General features: G+C 44.4%; 1 protein-coding gene across 1 annotated transcript in view; it reads right to left on the bottom strand.

Moving 5' to 3' along the window:
- Window positions 1-941: 941 nt before the first annotated feature.
- RUFY4 (RUN and FYVE domain containing 4) overlaps window positions 942-11,916 on the bottom strand; it is a 24,129-nt gene continuing 13,154 nt past the window's right edge. Inside the window, 3 exon segments of the mRNA XM_006157443.3 lie at window positions 942-1,531; window positions 2,397-2,507; window positions 8,582-8,728. Of these exon segments, the coding sequence (XP_006157505.1) occupies window positions 1,429-1,531; window positions 2,397-2,507; window positions 8,582-8,728 (361 nt within the window). The 3' untranslated portion in view covers window positions 942-1,428.

Below are 11,916 nucleotides of genomic sequence, written 5' to 3' on the forward strand. Positions count from 1 at the left end.
CTTTGGGGCCACCACGACAGTTTCTTAAAAGTTAAATGTATACCTACCATGTGACCCAGCCATTTAATTCCTAGATATTCACCCAACAGAAAGAAAAGTATGTATTTACACAGGTTCATCTACAAGTGCTCATAGAAACTTTATTTGCAATAATCCCAAGTTGGGAATAACCCAAGTGTTCAGCAACAGGTGCATATATAAATAGCTAAGGCATATCGGTGCATGGAATACTGCTCCCCAATAAACAGACTAGTGACATACATGACAGTGCCGATGAATCTCAAAATAAATATGCTGAGTGAAAGAAGGAAGGTAAGAATGAATGCAGGGGCCAGCCAGGTGTGTGGTTGTCAAGGCGGCTGGACCCCACATGACTGTGAGGTTTGTGTCCCAGACTTGGTGACTTGAAAATCACCCTGGGTGCGTGTGCGTGGGTGCCCAAAATCCTAAGAGGAAATTGGAAGAGAAGTGATTGTGGCATGGCCATCTCCCCTGGGGGGAGCTATCTCACTTTCCCTCTCTCAGTCTCTCCCTGGCAAGTGTACACACTCCATGACAAAAGTTAAAAAAAATATATATATATACATATATACACTGTACAATTTTCTTTATGTAAAATCCTAGAAAATGCACATATGGTAAGAGAAAGCAGAGTGATGTCTGGATATGGAGGGGTGGGTAAGGGATCTGAAGAAACTTTGGGACTTATTACTTTGAAGGCAGTGATGGTTTCACAGGAGTATATTATAGTAAAAACTCACCCAATTGTACAGTGTATATAACATTTATTAGATGTCAAAAGTACCTCAATCAAGTTGTTAAAAATCTGACGAAACAAGAGAAAATAAACATGGGTGCCTGAAAAGGTATCTATGAACAATCTTCTTTTTTTTTTTTTAACAGTGTATATAACATTTATTCTATGTCAAAAGTACCTCAATCAAGTTGTTAAAAATCTGACGAAACAAGAGAAAATAAACATGGGTGCCTGAAGTGGGTTGCAGACAGGAAGCTCCTGGAGAACTGGAGATGGTGAAGGTGCTGCTCCGGGCGTTGTGGAGGGTTGGCACTGCAGCTGGGTGAGGAGGTGTACCCAGGAGAAATGTTAGGCCACTGGGTCTGCTTCACAGACAAAGGGCCTCCAGAGAGGAGGGAGCCTGACTCTTTTACGCTAGGAAAAGATTGACAGAGCTAAAGGCACTGCCAAAGTCACCCAGCTCGTGGGTGGTAGACCAGAACCTTCTGACTGTCAGGCCAGTTCTTTCTACTCCTCATCCCACAGTCTGTCCACATCAGTGCTGTGGCTTTAGAGCACCAGCTTTGAGCAGGCAGGAGCGGACAGGCCAGAGGACTGGGAGGAGCCAGGGGAGGGAGTGGGCGGGTGGACGGGGTAGGTGGGTGGGGTGGCGAGTCCTGGCCTGGTGCTGGTCAGGTGATCTGGGTTTCTCCTCCCTGGGCGCAGGGTGGGCAGAGGCGCTCTCTCTTCTTGAAATCCGCAGAGCAGGCATGGCAAACCAGGCCACCGCAGAGCCTGGCAGGCAGACGGGGAAGAGTGGGGCAGCCTCTGCAGCTGGCCTGGGGGAGCCCTGGGTATGCGAAGGGTTTAGGGAACTCTGACATCTTCAGATGACTGTCTGTTTCTCACCTCCCCGCAGAATGGCCTTCGGTCTATCTCGGGAAGTCTCCCTTTTCCTAAAGGCTCTCCTGTTGCCGGGCCCCTCCAGAGCCTCTAGCTCTAGATGACAGACTTTCACCATGGGCTCTTTCCTGTCTCCCACTGCGTGCCCTGCCACCACCACTGTGATTGCAAAGGAAGGCGAGGGTGGCACAGGAACGCCCTTCTCAGAAAAGAAGCCCATTGGGGACCCACAGGTGGCGAAATGGTTATGTTCCTGGACTCCCACATAGTCGACCACGGTTTGAGTCCCGGACCTGGCGGCTTGAAACTCATGCCAGACATGTGTGCATGTGAGTCCGAAGTCCTGAAAGGAGACGGGATTGTGGCAAGGCCTTTCCCTCTAGCGGGTGCTTTCTCTTGCTTTCTGTCTCTTTAGCAAATGTGCACACCCTACAGCAAAAATTTCTCTTAAAAAAAAAAAAAAAAAAAAGAGGAAGAGAAGTCCATTTCCCAGCCTAAGTTTGCAAGGTGTCACAATCTCAGTCCATTAGCCAGCCTAAGTTTGCAAGGTGTCACAATCTCAGCTTCCAGAACCTCACTCCAGATCTGATCCTCACTTTCTCATTCATGACTGTTTAGGGTTGGAAGCCAGGCAGGGTAAAACGAGTGGCTGGCTTTAAGTGGCCTTTCGTAAATGCTCCCTTCCCCAGGGTGGGAGGGGGGCTGTGGCTGGTGGAAACTGGGTTGTTCCAGAGGTCGGATTCTGTGCTTTCCTTACCTGCACGGATACCTCCGAGACAGCCGGCCAAAGATCTTGCTACAGGCAACGCAGCATCCAGGGGCCACCGAAGAGAGATGCTGCAGCTTCTGCCACTGGCGGTCCTTCTCTCTGATGCGGGCAGGGAGGTAGACACACAGACAGACAGGAAGACAGAAAGATGGAAATGACCCAGATGGTGAGACAGAGAAGGACCGGAGAAATACGGAGAAAAGAGGAAGAGAGAGGGATGGAGAGAGTGACAGAGGGAGTCTCACAGAGACACACACAGGGACGAAGAGAGACAAGAGAAAGAAACAAGATAGAGAGGCAGAAAGATACAGCCATGAAAAGGGACACAAAGAGGGACAGAGAAACAGTCACTCAGAGAGGGAAAGGAAGTCAGAGAGTGGGAGGAGGAGACGGAGAGACAGAGTAGTATACAAAAGTATACGGACAGTGCAGAGGGAGAGAGAAAGAGAAGACAGAGACGTAGAGAGACAGAGGGACAGAGGAAGACACACACACAGAAATGACAAGGCAGTGAGAGAAACACACACATACGAGATTCAGTCTCCTGGAAAGGTGAGTGGTACACCCAGCCCCTCCTAGCCCACATAGCCTTGACCCATTAAGAAGCTGTGCACATCCCACCTCCTCCAAGAAGCCTTCCCTGACCATAGAAGCCCTGGGGGGGGGGGGGTGTGCTCCAGGCGGGTTGTGCTCCAGGCTCCTACAGCACACAGCATCTTTTATTTGGCATTTGGTACAAACTGCCTTGAAGTTATGAATGCTTATGCTTTTAACTATCTTCACTGTTGTTTTTAAGGATGCTTAGGAATATGAGTTGTTTTAGATGTTTGTCAGAATAATACACATACATAATTTAAAAAAAGAAAACCCAAATAGTACAGAAGGGCTTTTACCAGAGGGTAGGAGACACCCTCCCCACTTCTTCCCATTCTCAGTGGCAAATCATTTCTTACTACTTTTTGCCTTTTCTCTTTGGTATTACTTCCACAATTAGGATACTCATATCCTGGGGCTGGCAGGTGGCTGGACTTTCGCATGGCTGACCATGCCATGGTTCAAGTCCCGGACCTGGCAGCTTGCTTTCTCACTTTCTCTCTCTGGTCAAATTGAATAACAGTAGTCAATAAGATAAATAATTCTTTTCTTTTTTTTTTAAGATGCTCATATTCCTCCCCCCCCTTTTTTTTTTGCTGTAGGGCACACGTGCTCCCAAAGAGACTCATAGAGAGATAAAAAATGAGAAATCATTCCCTAGGATGACCACATGGCAATCCTTTCTCCTCCATTCTTCTTTTGGGATTTTGAGCACGCACACATATGTGCCCAGTGTGTTTTTCAAGGTGCCAGATCAGGGACTTGAACTGCGCACTTGCCCATGTAGGATCCAGTGCCTTAACCACCACACCAGTTCCTTTTTTTTGTTTTTCACACCAGCTCCTTTTTGATTTAGCAGTGCAGAATGTTTTCCTATAGCACCCTTTCTCTTTATATCAGAGGGTTTAGCTTATTCATAAACTAAGCCATTTTAATGAACTCTTCCTCCTTCCTGCAAATGCAGTTTGGGTTTCTCTATTGGTTACCATCGTAATTTTACTGCATATGCTTGCATATTTGTTTCTCATTCTGATAACCATAGGCAGTTTCTTATGACCTCCATTTTGTAATACGATGAGTCAGCATCCCTTCCCTTCAGCTCTCCTCCTTCTTTCACCTCCTGATTTGTGCCTACAGCATCCAATATGGTAACTACTAGTCATTATTTAGATGAATTAAAATCAAATAAAATGGGGCCAGTAGGAGGTGTGGTAGTTAAGGCGCGGGATTACCACATGCCGACTGTGGTTTGATTTTGGACTTGATGGCTTGAAAATCAAAAGTGACCAGCAGTTGGTGTAGTGGCTATGTCACTGGACTCCCATGTAGTCAACCATGGTTTGAGTCTTGGACTCGGGGGCTTAAACTCATGCCAGGTGCATGTGCGTGCGTGCCCAAGATCCCGAGAGGAGAATGGAGGAGAAGGGATTGCGGCGTGGCCATCCCCCTGGGGGTGATTTCCAGCTTTTTGTTTCTCTGTCTCTCTCTGTCTTTCTAATGAGCACACGTGCCCTATAGCAAAACCTGTCAATAAAACAAACAAACAACAAAAAAAACCCAAAAAACAAAACCAAAAACAAAACTAAAAAAAAAGAAGAAAACACAACAAATAAATAGATAATAAATAAATAAATGTTTAAGAAAATTAAATGCAATAAAACATCGATTCTTCAGTGGCACCAGCTCAATAGTTCAAGAGCTGTTTCTACATGTGATTATCAGCTACCGTAATGGATGACATAAATACAGAGTATTTCTATTTTCAAGGAATATTTTACTGGCTTTTATTCTATACTTAATATTGTTATGTTCCTTTTATTTATTTTTTACCCTTCTTAATTTTGCTATGGAGCATGTGCACTCACTGGAGAGAGAGAGGGAAAGTGAGAGATCACCTTCCAGGAGGCAGGGCCATGCTGCAGTCTCCTGTCCTCTATTCTCCTCTTGGAATTTTGGGCATGCACACACACATGCCTGGCATGTTTTCCAAGCTGCTGGATCCAGGACTCTAACTATGAAGTTGGCCCTGTGGGATCCTGCTGCACTAACCTCCACATCATCTACTGGCCCTGTTCTGTTTCTATAATTATTATCATCTTTTATGTTTGCCTTTAGGTTGATTCTATCATTGGAAAAAAAATGAATAGTATTCACATTAATGGAGAGTATATATAGCAAAGTGTCTTTACCATCTAAATGACCTATAGTGATAAAATGTATAAATAATTAAAATTAATAAATTAACAAAAGTTAGACAAAAAGAGAGAGAGAGAGAGAATATAGATATACATTGCTTTCCATAGAGCTGTGTTCTGTAACGTCTGCTTCTTGGAAGACTTGTTTTTTCTAGGAGTTTCAAATTGCCTTTCTTTGCTCCTAGAATTACTTACCTTAAACGTATTTCCCTCCAAATTCTTCATTCTATCAGGTATTTTCTTGAGCCCCCTTCTCCTCAGAGACTTTCCTCCTGGGCCCTTGATACTTCTGCTATGGCCTAGACTGCTTCCTGGGTTGCTGCCCACTTGTTGTCTGGGAATTCCCTTTTCTTCTCTCCTAGGCCAGAGCAATTGCTCCCTGAATTCCACACCTTCTCCTTTCTTGGCTTACTTCCTTGTTTTTCTGGAGCACATCCCTAACTAACTTCCTAAGAAAGTCTGTGTGGGAGATGAATTTTCTAAGACCTGTCTGTCCAAAAAAATGTTTCTATTCCATCGCTTTCCTCACTTATTTTGTAATTTGGCTGGACACAGAATTCTAGGGCAAAGATCAGCTTTCTTCAGAACTTGAAAAATAGTGCACCATGAACTCTCTCTCCCTTTTTTTTTATCTTTTATTTATTTATTTTTTATATTTTGCCATAAGTGAAAAAAGAATTTGCACTTGCAGATACAAAGAGAGAGGGAAAGTGAGAAATCACCCCTTCAGGGGGATGGCTATGCTGCAATCTCTTCTCCTCCATTCTCCTCTTGGGATTTTGGGCACACACGCATGTACGTACACCTAGTATGATTTTCGAGGTGCTGGGGCTCCAACTGTGGTCGACCACGGAGCCCAGCTCCTTAACCACCATGTGAGCTGTAGGTCCCACGCTTTGAAATCCTGACGTGCATTTAGTTCTACTTCTTTTATCGGTCACCTGTCTTTTATCTTTGTTTTACTGCAGTTTCACAGTGATGTATGAGGTGTGGGTTTTGCTTGTTTGTATTGTCAATCATTTATCATGCTGGTCACTTAGTGAAATCTTTAATCTGAAGATTGGTGTACATCATTGTTGGGAAATTCTTTTGTATTTCTATTTTTGTTATATTTTACTTGCTTATTTCCTCCATTTTATTCTTTTCTCTTTGGAACTTTGTCAGTTGGCGAAAATATTGGAACTCTTAGATTGAGCCTTTTTTTCTTTTTTCTTTTTTTGGTAGGTTTTGCTAAAGGGCATGTGCCCTCACCAGAAAGACAGAGAGAGACAGAGAGACAGAAAGCAAGAAATCACCCCCCAGGGAGGATGGCCACGCCTCAATCCCTTCTCCTCCATTCTCCTCTCAGGATCTTGGGCATGCATGCAAACACGCCCAGCGTGACCAGGTCCGGGACTCAAACTGTGGTCAACTACATGGGAGTCCAGCGACATAGCCATTACACTAACTGCCGGTCCAAAGATTGAGTCTTTATATCTAATTATTTCTTTCCCAACTCCAATCTCTCTGTGGTTTTTATTCCACTTTCTGAGAGACTGCCTTATTTTTCTCCTCCATTTCTTTATGTGCTTTTATTCATTTTTTTTTGAATTCAGTGATCATGTTTTAATTCCCAAGAATGTTTCTCATCTTTTGACAGTTACTCATCTCACTTTTGCCCTATGTATTTCTGGGATCTCTGGATCCTGAAATTCTAACTTGTTTCTTTCATGGGAGATGGATATTCTTTGTATGTTTGTTTAACTTTATTTCCCTTTCATGTTCTAGGCTCTCTTCAGATGCCTACGGATCCTTGGTCACCATCTCATGTTCAAGAGGCTATAAAAGCTAGCTGGAGCTCTGGGAAATGGAAAGGATGGGTGACTGGGCACTTCTCTTTAGGTGGGACTGGGCAGAGCTGGCTTTCTGCCACACCAGATTCCCAAATGCTAGAACAAATTGGCTCAATTTCTTTAGGGAAGGGTCTTTTGATTATCTGATTAGGATATAGGCCCCTGATTGCAGCTGGATATTTTGTATATTCTCAAGTGGGGCTTCAGACAGAGAGAGAAGGCGAAAGCATCCTCCCACGGAGGTGTGGTCACACTGCAATCCCTTCTCCTCCATTTCTCAATTCTATTGAGATTTTGGGCACACACACAAACACACGTGCCTGGCATGTTTTTCAAGCCACCAGGGCTGAGATTTGAACCATGACTGGCCATATGGGGTCCTGTTCCCTTAACCATTAAACTATGGTGCAAGCCCTAATCTTCTAATTTTCTTTAATAGCCACAAGAAAGAAACAATAGTTTCTTTCATTGTTAACTACTTTAAATTCCTTAAAATTATTAATTTTTTTTAATCTCTCTTCCTTTTAGTTAATTCCTTGAAGGAGCTTGTTTCTTTTCTTTTTTTTTTGGAGAGGTTTTTGCTATAGGGCGTGTGTGCTCGCCAGAAAGACAGAGAGAGATATAGAGACAGAAAGTGAGAAATCACCCCCTAGGAGGGACGGCCATGCCACAATCCCTTCTCCTTCATTCTCCTCTCGGGATCTTGGATATGCACGTACATGCACCCAGTGTGAGTTTAAGCCACTGGGTCTGGGACTTGAACCGCAGTTGACTACATGGGAGTCCAGCGATGTAGCCATTATGCTATCTGCTGGTCCCAAGGAGCTCGTTTCTTAAGTTGTTTGTCCTTTGTAAGTTGATCTCTCCTTTTTCTCACCTTCAGTATTGTTCGGATTTTGGGTAAGAGGATTTTGTCTGGAGATGACCTCTCAGCAGCCTTCTAATTTCAGTGGAATCTGAGTCTGGTGGTCTTCCACTTCCTGACCATGTGAAAGGATAGCTAATGTGTGGGAATGACTGCCCCATTAGACTGAAGGGCAGAAATGAAGCTTTACACATTCCCATCTCTCAGAGAGCTCAGAGGTTTGGAACTGCTGCTGAGGAGTCCTGCCTCTGGAACCAGAGACCAGCCCAGGCTGGTCCACAGACCCAGACCTGTGGATGTCCAGTGGGCAGCAGGCCTAGGACCTGTGATTACCTCTTGGTAAAGCCCTGTGTCTTTTTCTTTCTCCTTCCAATTCCTTCTCAATCCCGGCGTGCTTCTCCTCTCCTAAACTTAGTATGTGTGTGGGAGTGGGATGAGGAGGCGTGTACACCACTGTCAGAGGGCTCTGCGCAATTTCTATCTGTGTGTTCTTGATGACCCATCAGCCTCTCTGACCCTCAGTTTCCTCATCTGTACAATAGGGATCACAGCAGGGTGGATAAAAGAAGGAAATGAGTTAGCCTGTGTAAACTGGCTAGAACCCTGCTCGAGAGTTGTTAGTGGAGCAGAATTTCCACACTCAGGCCTCTACCTCCTTCCGTGCCTCTGCCCCATCCCCGTTCTTACTGAATCAGTTCCAGCACCCGCCTCTTCATGGCCCGGACCAGGTCTCGCTGCCCGCCAAGCTCCTCCTCATACATGGCGGCCCTCCTGTCCGCCTCTTGTTGCTTCTGTTCCAGCTCCGCCTGCAGCCTGGCTCTCTCTTCCTGACATCTGGGCACAGAAGACAGGGAGCTCTGGGGAAGTCACTCCGCATCCCTGACCAGAGAGGCCCAGCCTCTGCCTGGCCGAGAGCATCAGGGGAGAAGCTGGTGGTGTGCTCACAGCTGAGGTGCACGTGAACACTCCCACAACATGCACTCAACACAATGTGCACTGTGTACAACACACGCACATACTCCCACAACTCACAGACGCCACAATGCACACCTCGTACAACACACTGACACAACGTACATGCAACACAACATGCACCTTATACAACACACAACTTATGCAGCACACGCACACCCTCACGACACAATACATGTGTAACACAATGTGCACCTTGTACAACACACACAACATGCACACACTTTGACAACACGGCACACAGACAACACAATGTACACCATGTACAACACTCCCACAATACACACTCCTACAACACATCATACACACAACACAATGTGCACCTTGTACAACACACACAACACAACACATTTGCAATACAATGCACACCTTGTACAACACATAACACATATTCCCACAACACAATGCACAGACAACACAATGTACACACAAAGCACAATGCACACCTTGTAAAACACACATGACAAACACACATGACACACATGCAACACAGTGCACACACACAACATAATACATACCTTGTACAACACACACAGCACACACTCACATAACATACACATACACACTCACACAACACAATGTGCAACCTAACACACTCACACAATACAACACACATAAAACAATGTGCATCTTACACAAAACACACAAAACACATAACATAATGCACATCTTACACAGCACATATGCTTACAAAATACACACCATAATAAAACACACACATGGGGGGTGGCAGGTGGCATTATGGTTGAGGTCGCTGGATTCCTACATAGCTGACTGCAGTTTGGGTCTCAGACCTGGTGGCTTGCTTTCTTGCTTTCCCTTTCTCTCTCTTTCTCTCTCTGTCTCTGTCTGGTCAAATTAAAAAAAATAATAATAACATACAGAATTAGATAAATAAATAATTCTTAAAACACACACATAGTACATACCCTCAACATAACACATGAGACAACATATACACACAATACAACACACAATATAGCACAATGCACACATACAACACAATGTTCACGCACAACATAACATATACACAACATGTATACAATACACACATACACAATACAATGCACAACATAACACATATACAATACACACACTTATATAACACTCATAGACCAACACTCACACAATGTGCATACACAGATGCAAACACACACACAATACACATAACACACACCAAGCTGAGTGATGCATGTAGTCTGACCCCTGTAGGTTGACTCGCACCAGCTAGTCAGAGGAAGACAGTCAGGCTTTGCCCTCAGCATGCCTCTGGGGGATAAGTCAGCATTTCCAATTTTCTGTTTCTTTCTTTTTTAAACATTCCTATTTTTTTGAAATTATTTCATTTTATTAAGTATTATTATTATTTAAAAAATTTGCTATAGGACATGTGTGCTCACCAGACACACACACACACACACACACAGAAGAGAGAGAGAGAGAGGGGGAGAGAGAGAGAGAGAGAGAGAGAGAGAGAGAGAGAGAGAGAGAAAGTGAGAAAGAAAGCTGCCAGGTCCAGGACTCAAACTGTGGTTGGCCATGTGGGAGTCTAGAGCCTTAACCGTCAAATCACCTGCCGGCCTAACATTCCTATTTTATTTATTTATTTATTTTTAAACTGCCAGGTAGCAAATGTGCTTGTGAGAGAAAAAGAGAGAGAGAGAGAGAGAGAGAGAGAGCATCCTTCAGTGGGGTGTGGCCACACCACAGTCCCTTCTCCTCCATTTCTCTATCCTGTCAGGATTTTGGACATGCACATGCTCCTGGTGTGTTTTTCAAGCAGCTGGGGCCAAGATTTGAACCATGGTCAGCCAAGTGAGAGCCAGCTTCCTATACATAGTGCTTAATCGTTGTGCTACAGGCTGGCCCCGACATTTCCACTTTAAATGCAATTCTCTTGCAAGTAATGTTCACAGTCATGGCAGGTCTTGGGGGGTGGGGTGGGGTAGACTCTGCCCAGCTGGAAACAATTGTGTAGGAAGTGGGAGCAGTGCAATATTTGGGTGACTTTATGCTTTGAAATATTTTAAAAAGTTATATTACATTGTCTTGTCAATTAAGAAAAATAATGTTAAAAATATGGCCATCCTAAATTTCTGTTTCAATTTTAGGCTTGGAATTTCTTCAGCTCCATTCTTGCCTTTCCTTTTGTCTCTAGTGGTTTTCTAGAAGATTCCAAGAAGTCTACTGGATTGGAAATACAAAGGTCTTAGCCCCAGGTTCCAGTCTGTTACTGCTCAGCTAGTCAGGTCGGTGTTGTGATAGCCGGTAGCCATTGGTTAGGGTCCCATGCGCTCAGGGTGTGTGTGCGCGTGCATGCATGTGGCCCTGGGTGTGGGTATGCTTGCGGGGAAGAGGCATGCAGAGGCTTGACAATGAACTGAACTATTACTGTTTAAAACACCACCACTTGGCATCCGGCAGGGAAGAAAGTTCGGTGGGCCATGAAATCAAGCCAACAAGAGCAAGCCACAGAAACTCCAAAAGGCCAGCCACTGTGGCCTTTGGAACGCTGTCCTGGTACTTGGACATGGGTCAGGGTCACACTTTGGCTTTTATTTTTTTATTTAAAAAAATTTAATTTATTTTTTCAAGGTTTTTGCCATAGGGCGTGTGCACTTGCTAGAAGACAGAGAGAGACAAAGAGGCAGAAAGCGAGAAATCACCCCCCCCCCCCCGGCCGCCGGGGAGTGGCCATGCTGTAATCCCTTCTCCTCCACTCTCCTAGTGGGATTTTGGTCATGCATGCACATACACCAAGTATTAGTTTTAAGCCACCGGATCTGGGGCTCAAACTGAGGTCCACTCTGTGAGAGTCCAGTGATATAACCATTATGCCACCTGCTGGTCCCACTTTTCTGGACTTTAAAGATGCTTTCCAATCACCTTTCTGTCTAAAACGAAATTTTCTTTTTGTTTCCCTCTCCATTTTCTCCAACATTACTATAATTTTAAAAATTGTCTCCTGAATCTATGATCCCAACCTTTTTTTTTTTTTCTTTTTTTTTTTTTTTTTTTTTTTTTCCCAACCTTTTGATGGTAAGGAATTT

This window comes from Tupaia chinensis, unplaced genomic scaffold (assembly GCF_000334495.1).
Source record: "Tupaia chinensis unplaced genomic scaffold, TupChi_1.0 Scaffold000542_1, whole genome shotgun sequence".
Classification (NCBI taxonomy): Eukaryota; Metazoa; Chordata; class Mammalia; order Scandentia; family Tupaiidae; genus Tupaia; species Tupaia belangeri.